The sequence below is a fragment of the Notamacropus eugenii genome, chromosome 3, assembly GCF_028372415.1.
Source record: "Notamacropus eugenii isolate mMacEug1 chromosome 3, mMacEug1.pri_v2, whole genome shotgun sequence".
NCBI classification, from domain to species: domain Eukaryota; kingdom Metazoa; phylum Chordata; class Mammalia; order Diprotodontia; family Macropodidae; genus Notamacropus; species Notamacropus eugenii.
The window spans coordinates 89295519-89312016 of record NC_092874.1 but is presented as its reverse complement, the minus strand read 5'-3'; the positions used below and the strand labels follow the sequence as shown (position 1 = coordinate 89312016).

Below are 16498 nucleotides of genomic sequence, written 5' to 3'. Positions count from 1 at the left end.
AATGATGAATTTAGTTCTCATTCTGAAGCCAGTTATTCCTACCTGTAAGAAGAAAACAGTGAGCTCATTTCTTGCCAATCAATTCAGGGGAATGTCTTAAGTAGGATTTTTACAGATTTAAAAACAAAAACCTCCATTGCACACCACGATGTTGGCCTTCCCAGTTTAAAAAAAAAAACAAACTTTTTTTTTAATGAACTTTTAGCATGAGACATTATTATGGCAGGTAAAGAATTTGACTTCTTCAAAATACTGCATTGAGTGGCTCATGTAGCATGAAATCACCGTAATTTAAATATGCCTATATATCATCTTGAGGCCATAGAGCATAAGACTTTCAATAAGAGACTCTCCTGACTTTGTGGTTCAAGAAGAAAAATGTGTGCCTATTAAATATTTTGTTTCCTTAGGCTTATGGCGCTGCCTAGTGTTCATTTGGGGCAATTGCATGTTAATAAATGATTAGATAGTACTACTGTTCTTTTGTAAGTAGTTTGTAATAGAAAATCTTAATAATAGAGTAGCTAGAATAATTAACTTTAATTTGTAGATTACATTGTTTTGCCTGGGAAACTGAGAACCATTCCATCAAAGCACACATAAACAGCCAATTTTGTTGTTGAGACTAAGATGTTTTACTTTTCTCAACAATACTGGAAGTAACATTAGTTTAATTTTAATAATAACAGTACCTCACATTTACAGAGTACTTTAAGGTTTTGCAAATGGGCTTTTCTACTTTTTCCTGTTACTATTTATGGGTCTAGGCTTACCATATCAGACTGTACTTGACTCCTAACTCTCATTCACTGCATACATAGTCTGATCCAGTGCCCAACCTTGTTTCTGCCCTCACAGCATCTCTCCTTCAGAGCCCATTCTCTGCTCACACAAACATCACTCAGCACTCCCCCAGACTAACGGGTCTCTCTTCCTCAAGTCTCAACCCCCAGCAGTCCATCCTCCACCTCACCTGGAATGGCTTTTTCTAAAGCACAGACTATGGCACCCTCTCCCTAGCTGTTCAGTGCGTTTGAGTGTCTTCTTATTTTGATCTGTTAGGATCAAATTTTAAGTACTCCATTTGCCATTTGAAGCTCTTCATAACTTGGCCCCTTCCTGTCTTTATTACATCTTACTCATTCACAGCCCCTTCACTGTTCTTTGAAATTCAGTGACTCACCAGTTTGCAGCTTCCCTTATGTGACAGTGCATTTCCTGTCTCCTTACCTTTTCAGTAGCTTTCTTTCATACCTGGAATGATCCCCTTCCTTACCTCCACCTCTTAGTTTGTCTCATTCCCTTCAAGACTCCTCTCAAATCCGTCCCTCCTCAAGAAGCCTTTTCTGATTCCATCCTCACCCTCACCCAGTGCCTTCCTCTCTGAGATCACCTTTTGTCTACTCTGTCCTGTCACCTTCATTAGAATGTAAACTCCTGAGGTCAGACTTCGTCTTTCCTTTCTTTATATTGTCAACACTTAGAACAATGCTTGTCATATAGTAAGCACTTAATACAGAATTTTTTATTGACTCATCACTTTTTGAAGTAGTTGTTGTTTATTATCCCCACTTACAGATTAGGATAGGCAGTGCATGGAGTGCTGGACCTGGAGTCAGAAATACCCAAGGCCAAATCCAGCCTCAGATACTTCTTAGCTTTGTGACCCTGAGCAAGGCATTTAACCCTGTTTGCCTCAGTTTCCTCATCTGTATAATGAGCTGGAGAAGTTCTTTTGCCAAGAAAATTCCAAATGGAGTCATAAAGAGTCAGATATCACTGAAATGACTGAACAACAGCAACAGGTCAGGAAAAGGCTCCCAGAAGTGTCGTAATTTACTGAAGACCACACAGTTACTGTCTGAGGTGTAAATGAAACCCAGGTCTTAACTGTTTCCAAGACCAAAGCACTCAGCAATATCACATTGCCATTTTGGTCGAATTTAGACAGTAATACCACCACTAATGCTTTTAATAACTTTTTATCAGAAATTTCATAATGTAAGATACTCTATGACTTTAAAGGAGTTAAGATGACAGAATAATTAACAAAATATCAGATGTACTATGAAATAGAAAATATGTATATGGAGGTCATTGAGGCAGTGGAGGGAGAGCGGCATAGAGGGCAGAGTCATCAAGAAGGTAGCTAAGGCAGGGCAAAGTTTCCATCCAAGATAGGAGCAAAGAGAAAGAGATAGAGATATATTTTCAGAGTCTTGGAAGGGTCTCAGGAAGTGAGGAAAGGACATAGAATATTCTGGTATACCAGCCCCAAATTACATTTTAAAAGATTAAATTAAGTTTACCTTTAGGGCTGACTAAATAGGCCTTATGAGATGGGGGGAAGGGAGGAGAACCTGGACCTTTGCCTAAAACATCTCCCTATTGTTTGTGTATATCTAAAATTAAAATGAGCAAAGCAGAAAGTAATTTCACATTGTGGAAGAAAGCATTTTCACAGTGTTTGAAATGCAGATGCATGGCACTATACTAGATTCTAAACTATAGGGACAGAAGCCAAACCACCCCTGCCCTTAAGGAGCTGCCATACAGTCACCTAATCAATAGATCAAATAACTGACCAAGTATTAGTAAACTCCTCAAAGGGAAGAGAGTGGGAATCGAGCATAAGGGCATAGGTGTCAAGAATTTGAAATGCCACAACAAGAAGGTTAGTTATAAAGACTCTGATACACAGGAAACACTCTTCTACTCTTAACCCATACCATAATCCCCACTAACAGGGTGAGGCTGGTTTATAATTTGAGCTCAGAAATTGTTGGCTAAGCTGAGCAGGCGATGACACACTGAGCCCCTGGGAGCAGTCAGTCCCCAAAGTATCCGAGATGGGATAACCTAGCTAAAGTCAGGAAGGAAGCCGATGAAAGCTCCCTTGTTGAATGGTTAGTAGATGAGGCCTGTGAGTGGGGATGCATCTCCAGTCTGGTCAGGATAGGGAGAGCTTTGCCCAGCATCAGCCCGGTTAACCTTCAGCTGAGCTGAACAGACAGACGCTGTGCCCTCTGGGGTATTTTTGTCACATTGCTGCAAATGGCAGTCAGCTCTTGTGCTTGACTTGTTTTGTTTTCTCCACAGCTGACTTTTTATGAAGGAGCTTAGTTCGGAGGGATTTTGTTAGAAGAGGCATTGCTGTACTTTCCCAGTCCATTTTTGTGTAGACTTTCAGTGTGCATTTATGCTGCCTGTCTTTTGTTTTTGTTCAACCACTGGTTGGCTTCATCACAGCCCATTAATGTGCATGACAGCTAGTGGGACTTCTTTTTTTGTTTGTTTTTGCTACTGTTAAACCTAAAGAATATCCTTCCCTTTTTCCTCATGTCTTTCTTTGTTCCTTCCCCTTTCTTTCTCTCTGCTGTTTAGAGGAGAGGGCTATCCGTGTAATTATCAGCTCCATGTGGCATATTTTCCTCATTTTAGTGCCTTTTTGTTTAGCAGTTTCTGTTCTGCCTAGTTAAGTAGGAAGTGAATGCTTTGGTTCTCAGTCTGAATACTAGCTAATTAGCCTGGTTCTCATATAGATTGTGCCCTTGAAGCACTAGTCTGTGAGCCATATGGATATTTTAAAGGATCAGAGAATTGCCTCTGCTAGTAAATCATTGGTGAGTTCCATTCACCTTTGGGATTTCAGGACATATAAAAGTCGAGCTGCCTGATGGCCCGTTCGTTTGGTAAAATGTCACCAGGCTAGTCTAAATATCATCCTCCAGAGTGCCTGCTGTTCTCATGGAGTTCCATCTCCTTTATACCTGATTTTGTTTCAAGCTCAGGATCCCTTTTTCAGGACCCATGCTTTAAAAAAAATGAATATTTTATATGTTGGGGAGCACTTCCCATGTTGAACAAGCTACATTCCCTAACTGTTCTGCCTATCTCTTTAAGCCTGATGCTGCGATAGCAGATGGCCCTCCCAATTCCACCTCATGTTACCAGGCCTTGAAGCAAATCAGAGTTTTAATGTGTCTGGAGATCCTAGAGATAGATAAAGATCTCTTATGACGTATCAACTGACACAAACCACTACCCTGTGGAGAACTGAAGAGATCTGGAGAAACCTTAAAAGATCTTAAAATGCAAACTAATATGTTTACATGCCTCATAGAGGCATAGAACTCATGGAGTGTAGCAAAAAAAAAAAAAAAATCCTGTTTTAAGTCAGAAGGATTACAGTAGCCCTTTGGCTTGAATCTGGTTGAATCTCTGTGTTTAGGGACTCTCTTTTTCCTAAGAAATGAACAGAAATCTACTTTTAGGAGCCTAAGTTCAAGTTTATATACCTTATATTCATGGAAAAGTATGTCTTTATTCAGAGGGATGGCTTGAATGATATGTAGTTTTATTCATAGGGTTTCCAGAGTGGTGAGTTTTCACTGACCCTTTTTTGGCACCAAGACCCATTAAATCTGAGGGTTGTTTTTATGGGATTGTTGTTAATCTGACTTCTTTGTTTTTCTAGACTACTTTTGCAGGTAATGAACTTTTAGAGAATTCAGTAATATCACTTGATAGACAGTGAAATTAAAGGACAGAATAGTTATGATTTATCCAAGGTTACATTTATAGTTAGTGACAAAATTTGAACAAGGCCCCACAATTTTCTGACTCCAAGATCCATCACTCTTTTCACTCTATCACATTGTCTCTTGTGGAAATCTGTTGATCAACATGCAGTATTTTTGTATCGTATTTTAGATATGTACAAAAAGTATTACCGTATACTAGAGAAATAGTTAGACTTTTTCACAATGAGCACACTTTATAAAATAACAGCTGAACCTGACTTTATAAAAATAGATTATAACTTTTGTATATTTGAACTCATCACTCCACATTGACTTTTTTCTTATATCTGCTATTTGAATCTTAATATCTCTCCTTCCCAAAATAAATATTTAATTTTTCCACCCATTTCTCATCATCAAAAATTTAAGTTAGATAAATAATACTTTCCAATCTTACATTATATAATCCAGAAGAAGTTTTAAAAGAACTAGTACTTTTCTTGGGATTCTTTGCCCCAAGTATTTTTGGACGCCTTATGGGTTATTTTTTGAAGATAATATAAAACAAAAAAAATTCTCTTTGAGCATGCCCAGGATAGGTCATGAATTACACAATTTTGGTGTTGTTGTTTTTTTTTTATTTTCCCCTAAAGAAGGAAGAAAGTTTTTACTCATATAAAACAGTGCATAGAAAATTGACAGGCAAGTATGCTTTTATTTTTTTTCAAGACTCCAAGTTGGTTAATAAAACAGCATTGCAGTTGTTGATCAAATGAAATAGTGTATTTATTTATACTTTTATAATTCTAAAGCATAAAAAAAATGTGAACGCTTGCTACCATTATAGTTTTATTCTTTTTTATGAGGGGAAGAAAGCCTGGTTTGAAGATTATATGAAAAAGAATTTGGCAGTTTAAAGTTCACTAAATCATACTCATCATCACTCTTATTGTTTAACATCTACAGATTCTCTATTATTGAAAGGCAATCTTACAAAGGGTATATACATTTGGCTTTTTGCCCTTCTGGTTTTAACTACATAGTTAAATGACAAAAAAGCCAAAAATGTATTTTGATGGTACATGGCTTTCTTCAGCCTAGTAAGAGAAAAATGAGTCCTTATTGAAGGAAATGGGGACAGAGCTGGGTAACAAGCTTCGTTCTGCCTCTTTTTCTGTTTATTTTTTCCCCTGTGGAATCAGAGAACACTACTGAAACCAAACCCAGAAAGAGTTATTCCAACATATGGCACCATGAACTTACCTTTGGTCTTAACGGAGCCCCTAAAAAGACCAAAGATTTATTTCTCGTACCCTCTCACCAAAACCCTAGTGAAACACTAAAGCAGCTTTTTATTTCCCCCAAAATAATTGAATTGAAACAAAAACAGAGCATCAAATGGTCTTTCAGACCCAACCCAAACAAATCTTGCCTTCATGTTAGGTAGCTGCTGGAAATAGAGGAGGTGCTGGTCCCCACAGAGCCCTCACTGGGTGCTCAGCCTGGCAGATCAGAGCAATAATTTCTGAGGTCCCTTACAAGTCTAGCACAGATTTCCACCTTCTAAGTCTGTGCCAGTTACAGCTCAAATGCATGTCATTTGGATGTTGTGAAAGAAACTGAATTAAATGAAACTTTACTTTTAAAAAGTTTAATTAGAAAATTAGAATGTTGAGTAAGTTTTTAGAAATAGGATTGCTTTAATGGGAAGTGTGCATTTTGTGAAAACTGATATTCAAGAATATATGTTTTATATGACTGGTAAAATCTTAAAACTGTAATCTTAATCTTAAAACTTTTACCTGATTTTTATGAGGTTTTTCACTTTATTTAGAGGAAGAAATCATAGTTATAGTAAAAATTTTTGTAATTATGTGCCTTACTCTAAACATAAGATTAATAATATTGAAAGTCAATATGTGTTCTAATAATGAGTAACTTCTATGGAATTAATATAGACAGAAAATCTTCTGAAAGAAAATAGGAAGTTAAACTCTAAATTCCAAATTAACTAACCTTGGAATTAATCAATTTTGTGTGTATTTTCCTAGCACCTGTATTTGGAATCCAAAAGACAGAACCTAGTAAAGTAAGTTTTTAGGCAATTTTTACATGCAATGGCAAAGTACAGCCAACTCTTGATTATCTGAGCAAATGGGGAATAGGTGCAAGCATAAATAATGGAAATTGACAGTAATCCCCAAACTTCCACTTAGTGTCCCTTCCCACCAGAAAAAGTTTTTATCAGAGCTTCGATCAAGGGATGTAATTTCTGGCTTGAATTTCAGCACTTTTCTGAAAGCAGGCATCCAGAGGGGTGAAGAAGGTCCTGAGTAGTCTGCAGCTGGATTCTTCTTACATAATCAACAGTTGACTGTGCAACAGGCTATTAAGATAATTCCTAATTCAGAAATATTTCCAAAAGTTGAAAAAGATTTATATATAAAGAATACATGAATTTATACACATATATATGTTCTTGGGTATCTAGCTTTTAAAAAGACATTGTGTAATTTAATTCCTTCTTCCTTCCCTCTCCCCTTTTTTGTTCTTTACTGGGAAATTTTTCATTAATTGAAAAGCCTGTAGAATTTTGTCCTGGTTTGAAGAAATACAAATTATGTAACTTAGCCTGGTTTTTCGGGTCTTATACCCCAGTTCTCTTTTTTAAAGTAAACCTTTGTGCTCAGATGATTTTTTTTTCCCATTAATTATAGTTTCTGTAGTATTAGATTAGATTTAGTATTTAGGTTTTTTAAAAAAAATGTTTTTTAGCAAAAGCAAGTGATGTGACTTTCCTTAGGTCATGTGTTGATGTATTCATTTGATGTATTCAGTGTTTCTGTTCAGAGCACTTTCAGAGTACATTTAATAATTTTAGTATTGCTTCTGTATAATCGACCTTGTAAACCAAAAGGTCTTAAATCTATCATGCCTTTTTTTTTAAACAATATTTGCATTTATTCACATTATTAGTAGAAAATATTTTTGGTGATAGACTTGCTGAAATTATATTGGAGTAGAATTGTTTTATATTAAACCCATTTAATAATTAAGCACGTTAATCTTAAAATAACTAAAAAAAATTAATGGATTTCTATCAGTTTGTAATTTTTAATAATATAAATGTAGCCAAATTTAAGTGGTTATTAATGTTTTCCGTGGTTGTTTTTTAACTTATAGTGACCCCAGTTAGCTATGTACAAACTCCTCTGATAACCCTTGACCATTTCCCCTTAAGGTCTCCTCATCACTCCCTTTCCTTTCCCCTCCCTTAGTGCTTTCTGGTTTTGAATGGAGCCTTCCTTTCATAGGCTTCTTACCCAAGTTATTTCCTGACTTAAGGTAACCTGAAGAGGAGCTATCTGTCTCTTGGGCCATCTCTTGAACTTCCCCACATTGATAAACAGTATTTAATTGCCTATTCTGAGAAGGTATTAGTTCTTGTTGATTTGACCTCTTTAAGGATCCCCAGTGGCAAATAGATACTACTTTTGTTAAAAACTAAGATGGTGAAATCAGAGATGTGCTTTAATTGTTTTATCTTCTCTCCATCGCTGTCTTGTGAAGTCCTTTCACCTTCTCCACCAATTCTCAGGAACTTACCACAAACACAGTGTCATTCTGACCTACTTTCCTCTTCCACTTGAGCTTCAGGAGGAAAAAAAAGCAGCGTGTTATCCATTGTTTTAAATGATCTGTTCTATTAGTTAATAAAGACAAGTCATTTATGTGTAAAAACTTAGGTGGAGTTACAAATATTAAGGAGATGGATGTAGCCTAGTTTAGAGTTCACTGCATCATTTTACATTGACTCTAAGCATTATAGAGGTATTTGTCTAAGTAATCACATTCATCATCATTGTGTTAAGATTTTCAGTGGCTAAATATAGCTTCTTCTTCTTTTTTCCCTAATTGGTTGTGACAGGAGGCTGGAGCCTAAAACATTGGGAGAATGCCCTGCAGTAGTTGAGACAAAGAACCCTAACGTTGTTGTGAGGATCAGTTATTAGCTAAATTGCTGAAGATGGCTCAGGAAGGGGAGAGCAGAGCACCCAAAGGCAGAGGACTGACAGAGTGCAGCTGATTGGATAACTGTTCAATTTCCACATTTACTCTCAAAAATTCAGATTTTCATTTTTTTCTTGGAAAAAAAAAACCCCAAACCTTTGTGTTTTGTCCCCTCTGTGAGCTAACTCAATATATATATATATTTTTTTCATGTAAATATGCTAAACACAAGGAAGTGTTGTCACATGAGGACAGATTATTTGCTTTGTATGATTTATCTTACTTACAAAGTCCTTTGTGGATACTTTTAAAATAATTTGATCAGTTTTCTTAGTATACCATAACATTGTCTTTGAGAAATTCTTTTTTAGTACCAAGAAAGATTTGAAAACATAACATAAAAAGCATGACTCTGAATTTATTGGCTAAGCATGGTGCTATCCAAGAGTGAACTTGAAAGTTCAGAAATCCTGGCTGGACAGTGATTTGATTTGTTTGTGCCCTTGATTTAAAAATAAGTTTTCTGTCCAAAACAATTGGAAAATTCTGAATGGCTAAGGTTTTTGTAGCACTCTTTGTTGTAAAGGGTTGTTACAAATAAAAACATGATAAAGTGACCTGCTTCTCTTACATGATTACAACAAACTACACAGAGGGTAAGAAAACATAAGCTACTTGTTAACATTTTTCAATGTATACTTTTTTTTAGTGAGGGATACTGTAAGTTTTAATTGGTCAAGATGATATTTCATTTGTGACTGTTAAGATAGCAAAAAAAGTTCAGTTTCTAAGAGCAGAATTTATGACTATGTTGAACAAATGTTAAAGGAGCTACTTCTACACTGTCCTATGTCAGTATTTTTAAAACAAAGGTGCAAACTAGGTTTCTGGTTTTTTTCCCCAAAACTTATTTTTTTAACAAGAAAAAAATGTATTTAAAATGGGCAGGCTTTGTTTTTCTACTAGTAGAATAATATGTGTTTGTTTACATACCTATTTATAATTATTAGCTTCTTCCCCCTTCCCCTTTTACTCTAGGTTTTAAAAAAATTCTTTTTGAAATATCTGTAAAGTGTGCACCTGTGATTTATAAGCAAAAACTTTGTGGCTATTTAACAGTAACATGTTTTATTTATTTTGTTTTTTCCTAGTAGAAATTATTTCTCACAGAGGGCCAAATAGTGACTAATTTGCAAAGCCACCCTACTTTTATAATTTTGCCATGGTAAATGCCATGTAAGTGATAGAAATTCTTTATTTTCTCTTGATCATTGTTTCTCAAAATGGGGATCATCCCTTCAAAGAGAAGTTGCTAGGAGGTTGTGAATATTAGCTCCTTGCAGCCTCCTGTGTCTGACTTCCTGCCTATTAGGGCCCTTATCTACTCCCAGTCTTAGAGCCTACTATTCTTGGTACCAGCTACTTCTGCCAAAATGCCATCCTCAGGCAACCACAACTGCTAATGGATGTTCCTTCTCTGTCCAGGGTGGTGAGTAGCATAGAGTATGGTATTCCTAGGCTTTTAATTTATTCTCATTTTGATGGGTTTAGTGGGGTGTGGAACGTTTCCTTAGTAATAGATACAGATGGGGAAAGTTTGAGAAATGCTCTAAATTAGTGATTGTTACAATAAAATATGTTTTTAAGTGTTCCACAGTGCTACCTTCAAATTAGTGCCGATACATGCATAAGGTGAGAGTTTTCGAGTCAGAAAATAGACTACAATTTATCCAAAATTTAAATAGTCAGAAAGTCATTTAAGCAGACTTTGTTCCCTCGCCCACTCCCCACATTAATACACACACACACACACACACACACACACACACACACACACACACACACCATTGTACAGTAATAACTGATGTGCGTGATGATGGTAAGATACCAAAGTGCCCTTTGATCCTTCAAAAAAAATGAAAGGTTGAATTATGTTTCACATAGTTTTAAGGTTTATTTTTACTGTGTGTTGATTTTAAAGATATATTAATAATCCCTCAATGGGAGCAATACTAATTCTTTTTACCAGAATTTTCTATTTCCCAGCCATTTTGAATAAGCAGGTATATAATTGCAATTGTAATTTTCTTGGCTAATTGAAAAAAAAACAAACTTTGAAACCTTTTAGTGTAGTTTCTGGTCCCAGGTATGTAAAATCCTTTTCCTTTGTAACTGACACCAAAAGTGATGGGATAAGCATGTGGGATCTGTTTTAACTTTGTTCTTTCTGTTTCCTTGAGGCTTCTCATTTTCTTTCCTCTAGGTTATACCACTCTTAAATGTTGCCAGAGGTAACTAAAATGTGATGGGGAGAGAGATTTCTTTACCCTCAGATTGTTGCCAAAGATGATATAAATCTGTCTCGTTGGTCACAGTAAACCCCAGCAGAGCCAAATCTGTTCAGATTCTGATGAATGGACACCATATAGAATCTGTATTTTGAAGGAGGCTTGTTTTCTATAAACTAGGTATACATTAGAGTGTAGCTCATTTATTTTTAAAACAGAATCTTAAGCAGTATATTGCTCCTGTAAGAGGGATGTTTCCTTGAGGTAGTAAGGTGTTAGCGTTAGCAAAAAAAGTGGTATTTGTGACATCAGAATCACTTTGTGGCCATTAAAAAACAACAAGCAAAAATACAGATTGGATTTTCAAAGTAAATGGGACTAACTTGCCCTAAATATAGGACCAAGCTTGATTCTTAATAGCATGTAAATTGTCCTGAAATTACACAGAATTATAGATTGTAAGGATTTTCATGGCTAATAGTGGTGAAGTTTAGCATATAAGTGAATGATTGTGCAGATTATAATTGGGATCATTGAATATAAATTCAAAAGGCTACTAACTAAAGTGGCTTTCACTTTTAAGCATTTTACTGCTTATGTTAGTATAATAAACTCTCAGAAATCATCTGGAGAGGTGGTGCCTCTGAAAAATGAAATGTAAATCAGGACAAAATTCAAAGCCATTTGTATTCTTTTTCCTTTGGAATACTCATAAGCAGGCCTGCTTCCTTTTTTTTTTCCCCCCTGAACTTATTAGTATTTTAATTCCTGACTTCAGTTTCACTATAAGGTATTGTTGACCACATCCATTGAGTTATTCCAGGTGAACCATTTAAAATATTTGTTATGGTTAAAACAAACAAACTTTAAAATTTGCCTCAAAAATCATGTAGTGTCACATGGCTGTCCAGTTAGGAGCAAATGGCTTTAATCAGTTTTTTTTTTCACATTGACATTCTTGTCAAATTCACTTGCCTCTGTTCCTACCAAAAATCGTTAACACTTTACAATCAGGAGTAGTTTTTAGTGAAGGGGGAAAAAGACCAGGAGAAGAGAAAGATCTGGAGGAGGCTCAAGAACAGTTAAGAGCTCCCTAGGCCACAATATTTTAAAAAAGTATCTGAAAAAAGCTACTGGCATCAATGTCATTGGTTACATGAAACTTGAGGATCTCTCTCCTCTCCCATTTAAAAAAAAAAAGTTTAAGGAATTTTTTTTCTCCTGACTCAAGTCCTCTCCCTCCCCCCTCAATTAATTGAAATTAAACCTTTCTATATAATGAATAATTATCTCCTTTTCATCTTAACACTTATTATTAAATGTCACAAGCCTTTACTTTATACTAGGTGCGTGGTTGGTCCAAGAAAGTGAAATAATCTGTGAAGCTTAAGCTGGGAAAAATGAATTTATGATTAGGAGTCTAATTGTTTCATTTGTTTGTTGTCTTAGGTTTTTTGGGGTTTTTTTGCTGGAAAAAGAAGCACAGTAGTTTAAACTCAGGTTTTATATCCCTTTGTATTAAAAAGAGGCACATTGACTCTGCTCTGAGCCCAGAGCTGCCACTACCTGGCAAGTCACTTCTCTCTAGGCTTTAGTTTCCTCATCTAGTTAGCAGACATTTCTTAGCTTCCTGTAGGATCTATTATTTGGAAGGCACTGGGGATTGCAAAAAGTGAAAAACTACCTAATGCTTGCCATCAAGGAGCTTAATTTGTAAGAGAATGGACCAAGGGGGCAGACCCTTTTAGTTCTGTGAGTCTGCAGCATTGAGTGGGAGATCACAAGACATAACTTTTCCCTTGTTGGCCCCTTAATTGAGAATTTTGCATATTGTTGCCCAAGATTAATTAACAGACACTGTTGCTGCTTTTGAACTTGGCGTTTACCTAAAAGCACCAGCTGCAATAATGTGCCTACGCCACTGCTAAATCCTGGAGCTACAGAGGCATTGGAAAAATCCTGCCAGAAGAAAAAGAGAAAATTAAAACACAAGTGAAAAAAGAGAGAAAAATTTGAAAAGAGAGTAGCAGTGGGAGACCCACTTACTAGGTAAAATGGATTTGAATTTGATCCTTTCTCAATAACACCAGCTAAGGAATGACAGAATTTCACATTCTCCAGTGCCCTCATGTGGTGGCCAGAAAGAATAGCATCCTTGGGTTAAAACAGTCCAACTGCCACTGAAATGAGTTGTGGTCATTTGTGGGAAGGAATAATCTGGAGGCTTGACAGCTGCCTCAGAAGAGAATATGGCTTCTGAATCTTGAGTGCCATAGCAGAAGTTTTCTCAGAGAGAGGCATTGTTTTATTAAAGGTACCACAGTTGATTTTATTTTACCTGATATATCTTCCTCCTTCTCTTCACAACTTTTCATTCCTTAGGAATGAAAAGAAAGTTTGGTGGTGTTCTGTTAATTTTAATTTTAAAGTAAATGAATGAAAGAACTGAAAAAAAAAAAAACCAACCCTTTGTTCCCTTTTCTGCTTTCATTACTTACCTGTATTGCTTTTATTTTTATGTTGGTCACATACTCTGGAAAAATTAAAAACCATTTAATTTTGGAGTGATAACCAGTTTGCAAATTATTAGTGCTATTTAATTTAGAAATCTTTTATTTCTATATAATGACTTATAGAAGCAGAAAAAGTTAATTTTATACATGGTCAGTTGGGGGGGATATTTTAGTATTTTTACTCTTCTAGTCATGGTTATTGATAGGACTTCTAGGGTTATTAAATCTGATATACCTATTTTTGTACGATGAACTTCTTTATAAAAGTTTCCAAAGGACCAAACGTTTTTAGCCTTGTGTTTCCTTGTTTCAGCAAGTTGTTTGCTAAGGCTTTAAAATAAAATGTTACATCAGTAAAATCTAAACAAGGGCATGTGATAATAAAGTTTGTTATGAAGTTAATATTTCTATCAGTCATTTTTTTCTTCCATTATAAATTTGAATGCAGCAAAGTTATGATTTGCCCCCCCCCCCCCCCCCCCCCAAAAAAAAGGAAAGGAAATGCTTTATCTAATACAGGGAGATTATTGAGATTTTTCTTTTAAAAAAAGTTTCAGTCCATTGGATCTTTTAAAATATCAAGACATTGCACCTAGTTTTGTACCTCCCCTAACTCTTGATTTCATAGTTAGGTGAATATGGTGTTTTATGTGCAAATAGAGTTATAGTTGAAATTATTGATTGGGATCAGTCAGCCTCACACAGTAGTAGCTCTACTGACTAATTCCCTGTTTCCTTCTCCTAACCCTTTCTTGAGGCTTGTGAGGTTGAACCCGGGGAATGTAGTCAGAAGGCATTTGACTGTCCCACCTCTATTCCTACATCTACACCTCACAGCTCCATTCGAGCCTTTACAAAAAAAAATAGCCCTGTCTCCACCAAAAAGATTGGAGACTTGTGTTGTAACCCCTTGGCCCCCCCCCCCCCAAAAAAAAATGCTTTCTTCATTAAATATATGCAGTATTCATGTTTTGACAGATAGACCTTACTTAACCTTCCTCATCTCCTTTATGATTTGGTTGTACCTCAATTTAAGCACTTTATATATGAAAATCCTGCTTTTCAAAAATTACAAAATAAGTAGTGATTAATTGCTTTAAAAGGAGATACATGATAAAATTGCTTTTATTAGCAGGCTGTCCACATGTGTTTAAAATAAATCTATTTGCAAAACATTAGTTATAAAACCAACTTTTTAGAACCCATCTTATGGCATTAGGCAAGATTCTCCCATCATCTGTTATGGGTCATCAGGTCATCTCTTATGACCTGAAAAAAAGGTTCTGATGACCCTACACCACATTAAAATTGAGTTCCTGCCCTGTTTCCACAAATCGTTCAGTTCAGAGTAGCTTGGGGGGTGGGGGGTGAGAGAAGGTTTTATACATAAACGTGACTGGTCTCTCAGGCATGCATGCTCTTTAAGTTTTTCCTGTCTTGGGCATGGATTTATACAAACCCTTCCACACTTTTGCTTCGGCTTCCTGTAAGTAATTGCTCATGTTTACAACACAAAAAATATAGATGTAGTCCGTATCAGTGAAAAAGAGCAAAGCCTCCTGGCTGATAAAGCCACTCAGTGAAATTTGAATTAATAGCATTTATGAACAGCAGTGAAATCTATTATCAAAAACATAAGTCATATAATACTGGAAGACTATTCAGAGTATGGAGGTCAAATCCAGAGCGTGGAGGCCAACACATTTGCACATATATGCATATATTGTATGATTAAAGTAATACTGTCTTGTAACACACAAGGACTTGCATATTTCACACTTTAAATGATTATCTTTCATTCTCTGCATTGAGAAAAAAATAAATTTTTAGTCAGTATTGTTGACTGAGACATTGGGATTGGCTTACATTCTTCATTTCCAGTCTTTTGAGTACCATCAGTGAATTTTGAATACCATCAATGGGTGCAGGTCTGCGTTGTTCACCTACTCTCTGCAAGGGTGACAGTGAAAAAAATGAAACAGTCCTTGCCCGTGAGAGAATTTGCATTTTGCTGGGTGATGAGTGTATTTCAGTCTTGCCAAACAGTGCCCCAAGCCAAAGCAAAGTCTTAGTTCAAAAGATGGACAATCCATTGGGACCCAAGATGGATTTATAAAAAGTTCATTGACAGCAACATGGAGGACATAAATGTCAATGAGTGTTAAGTGCCTGCTACAAATGCCCTCCTTTTGGGTCATGCAGAATCTCAAAAGTACTTCAAGCATTTTACTCTGAGAAGCTTGATTGACCTCTTGTTTTCATTCTACGGGAACAATACTATTGATGTCAACAGTAAAACTCAGCTTGTGGTTCTGATAGCCATCACTACCGGGAATTAGAAATACTGTGATTTTTCCCTTGTAGAGATGGGTATTTTGTTTTTTAGATCCTGTTGGAAAGCCCAGTTTCCTAATCAGTTAATGTTTCCATACTACTTTTGACCAGTTTTCCTTGAAAGATCACTTCTCTGTTGAGGTCTTCTCTTCAGCCTACACAGGCTATTCGTTAGAATCCATGTCATTACTCAGTGGTCAGAAAGCATGGAGGCTCAGTGAAGAGATCCCCATATTCCAAAGAATTTCAGTTTGAATCCCACCTTCACTTTACTTAATTGTGTGACACCATCCCTCCAGGCTCTACCCTCCTTATCCGTAGAACAAGGAGGGTTGAACTGGTTGGTAGATCTTAGATCTCCTATGACTAAATCTGCTCTTGATACTATAAGTAGTAATATAAACTGAGAATTTTGTCATGTGAAAAAGAATTCTAAAACATTTTTTAAAAAATAACTGGCATTAAATGTACACACATCAGCTGCTGGTTGTTCAAAAAAGTGGTTGAGGATCAGGACAGCTCTGTCAAAGACAAATCAGATTTGTGCAGTGTTTTGTAAACTCCCAAACCATCACCTCAGTATCATCTATGTGGCACTTTCCCATCTTTTTTTGTGGCTGCAGAACATGATGATTTGTGAAGCTAAAAGATTTGATCAGGGTACAGGCCTGGGATGTGACTAAGCCCTGCCTAGAGATCAGGTCATCTGGCTCCAGGCCAGGGTTCCTCACATTCTATGAAGCTGCCTGCCCATTTCTGAAACTCACAATAGAAGTCTTAGCCAGGGCAGGTCTTCTTTCCCTAGTGTTCTGTAAATTGCAAGAGATTG

General features: G+C 36.3%; 1 protein-coding gene across 12 annotated transcripts in view; it reads left to right on the top strand.

Annotated features, from left to right (window-relative positions):
• Positions 1 to 16498, top strand: part of RBM33 (RNA binding motif protein 33) — a 178356-nt gene that overhangs the window by 148442 nt on the left and 13416 nt on the right. For 3 of the 12 annotated variants that reach the window (XM_072652114.1, XM_072652111.1, XM_072652110.1), the window contains exons 18-19: positions 6575 to 6612; positions 8452 to 13737. The exons of 7 other annotated variants lie outside the window; for them this stretch is intronic. In XM_072652114.1, coding sequence (XP_072508215.1) covers positions 6575 to 6612; positions 8452 to 8536 — 123 coding nt within the window. In that variant the 3' untranslated portion in view covers positions 8537 to 13737. Of the gene's footprint in view, positions 1 to 6574; positions 6613 to 8451; positions 13738 to 16498 lie in introns of those variants that run through there. 2 more of the 12 variants (XM_072652113.1, XM_072652115.1) reach the window with 2 other exon arrangements.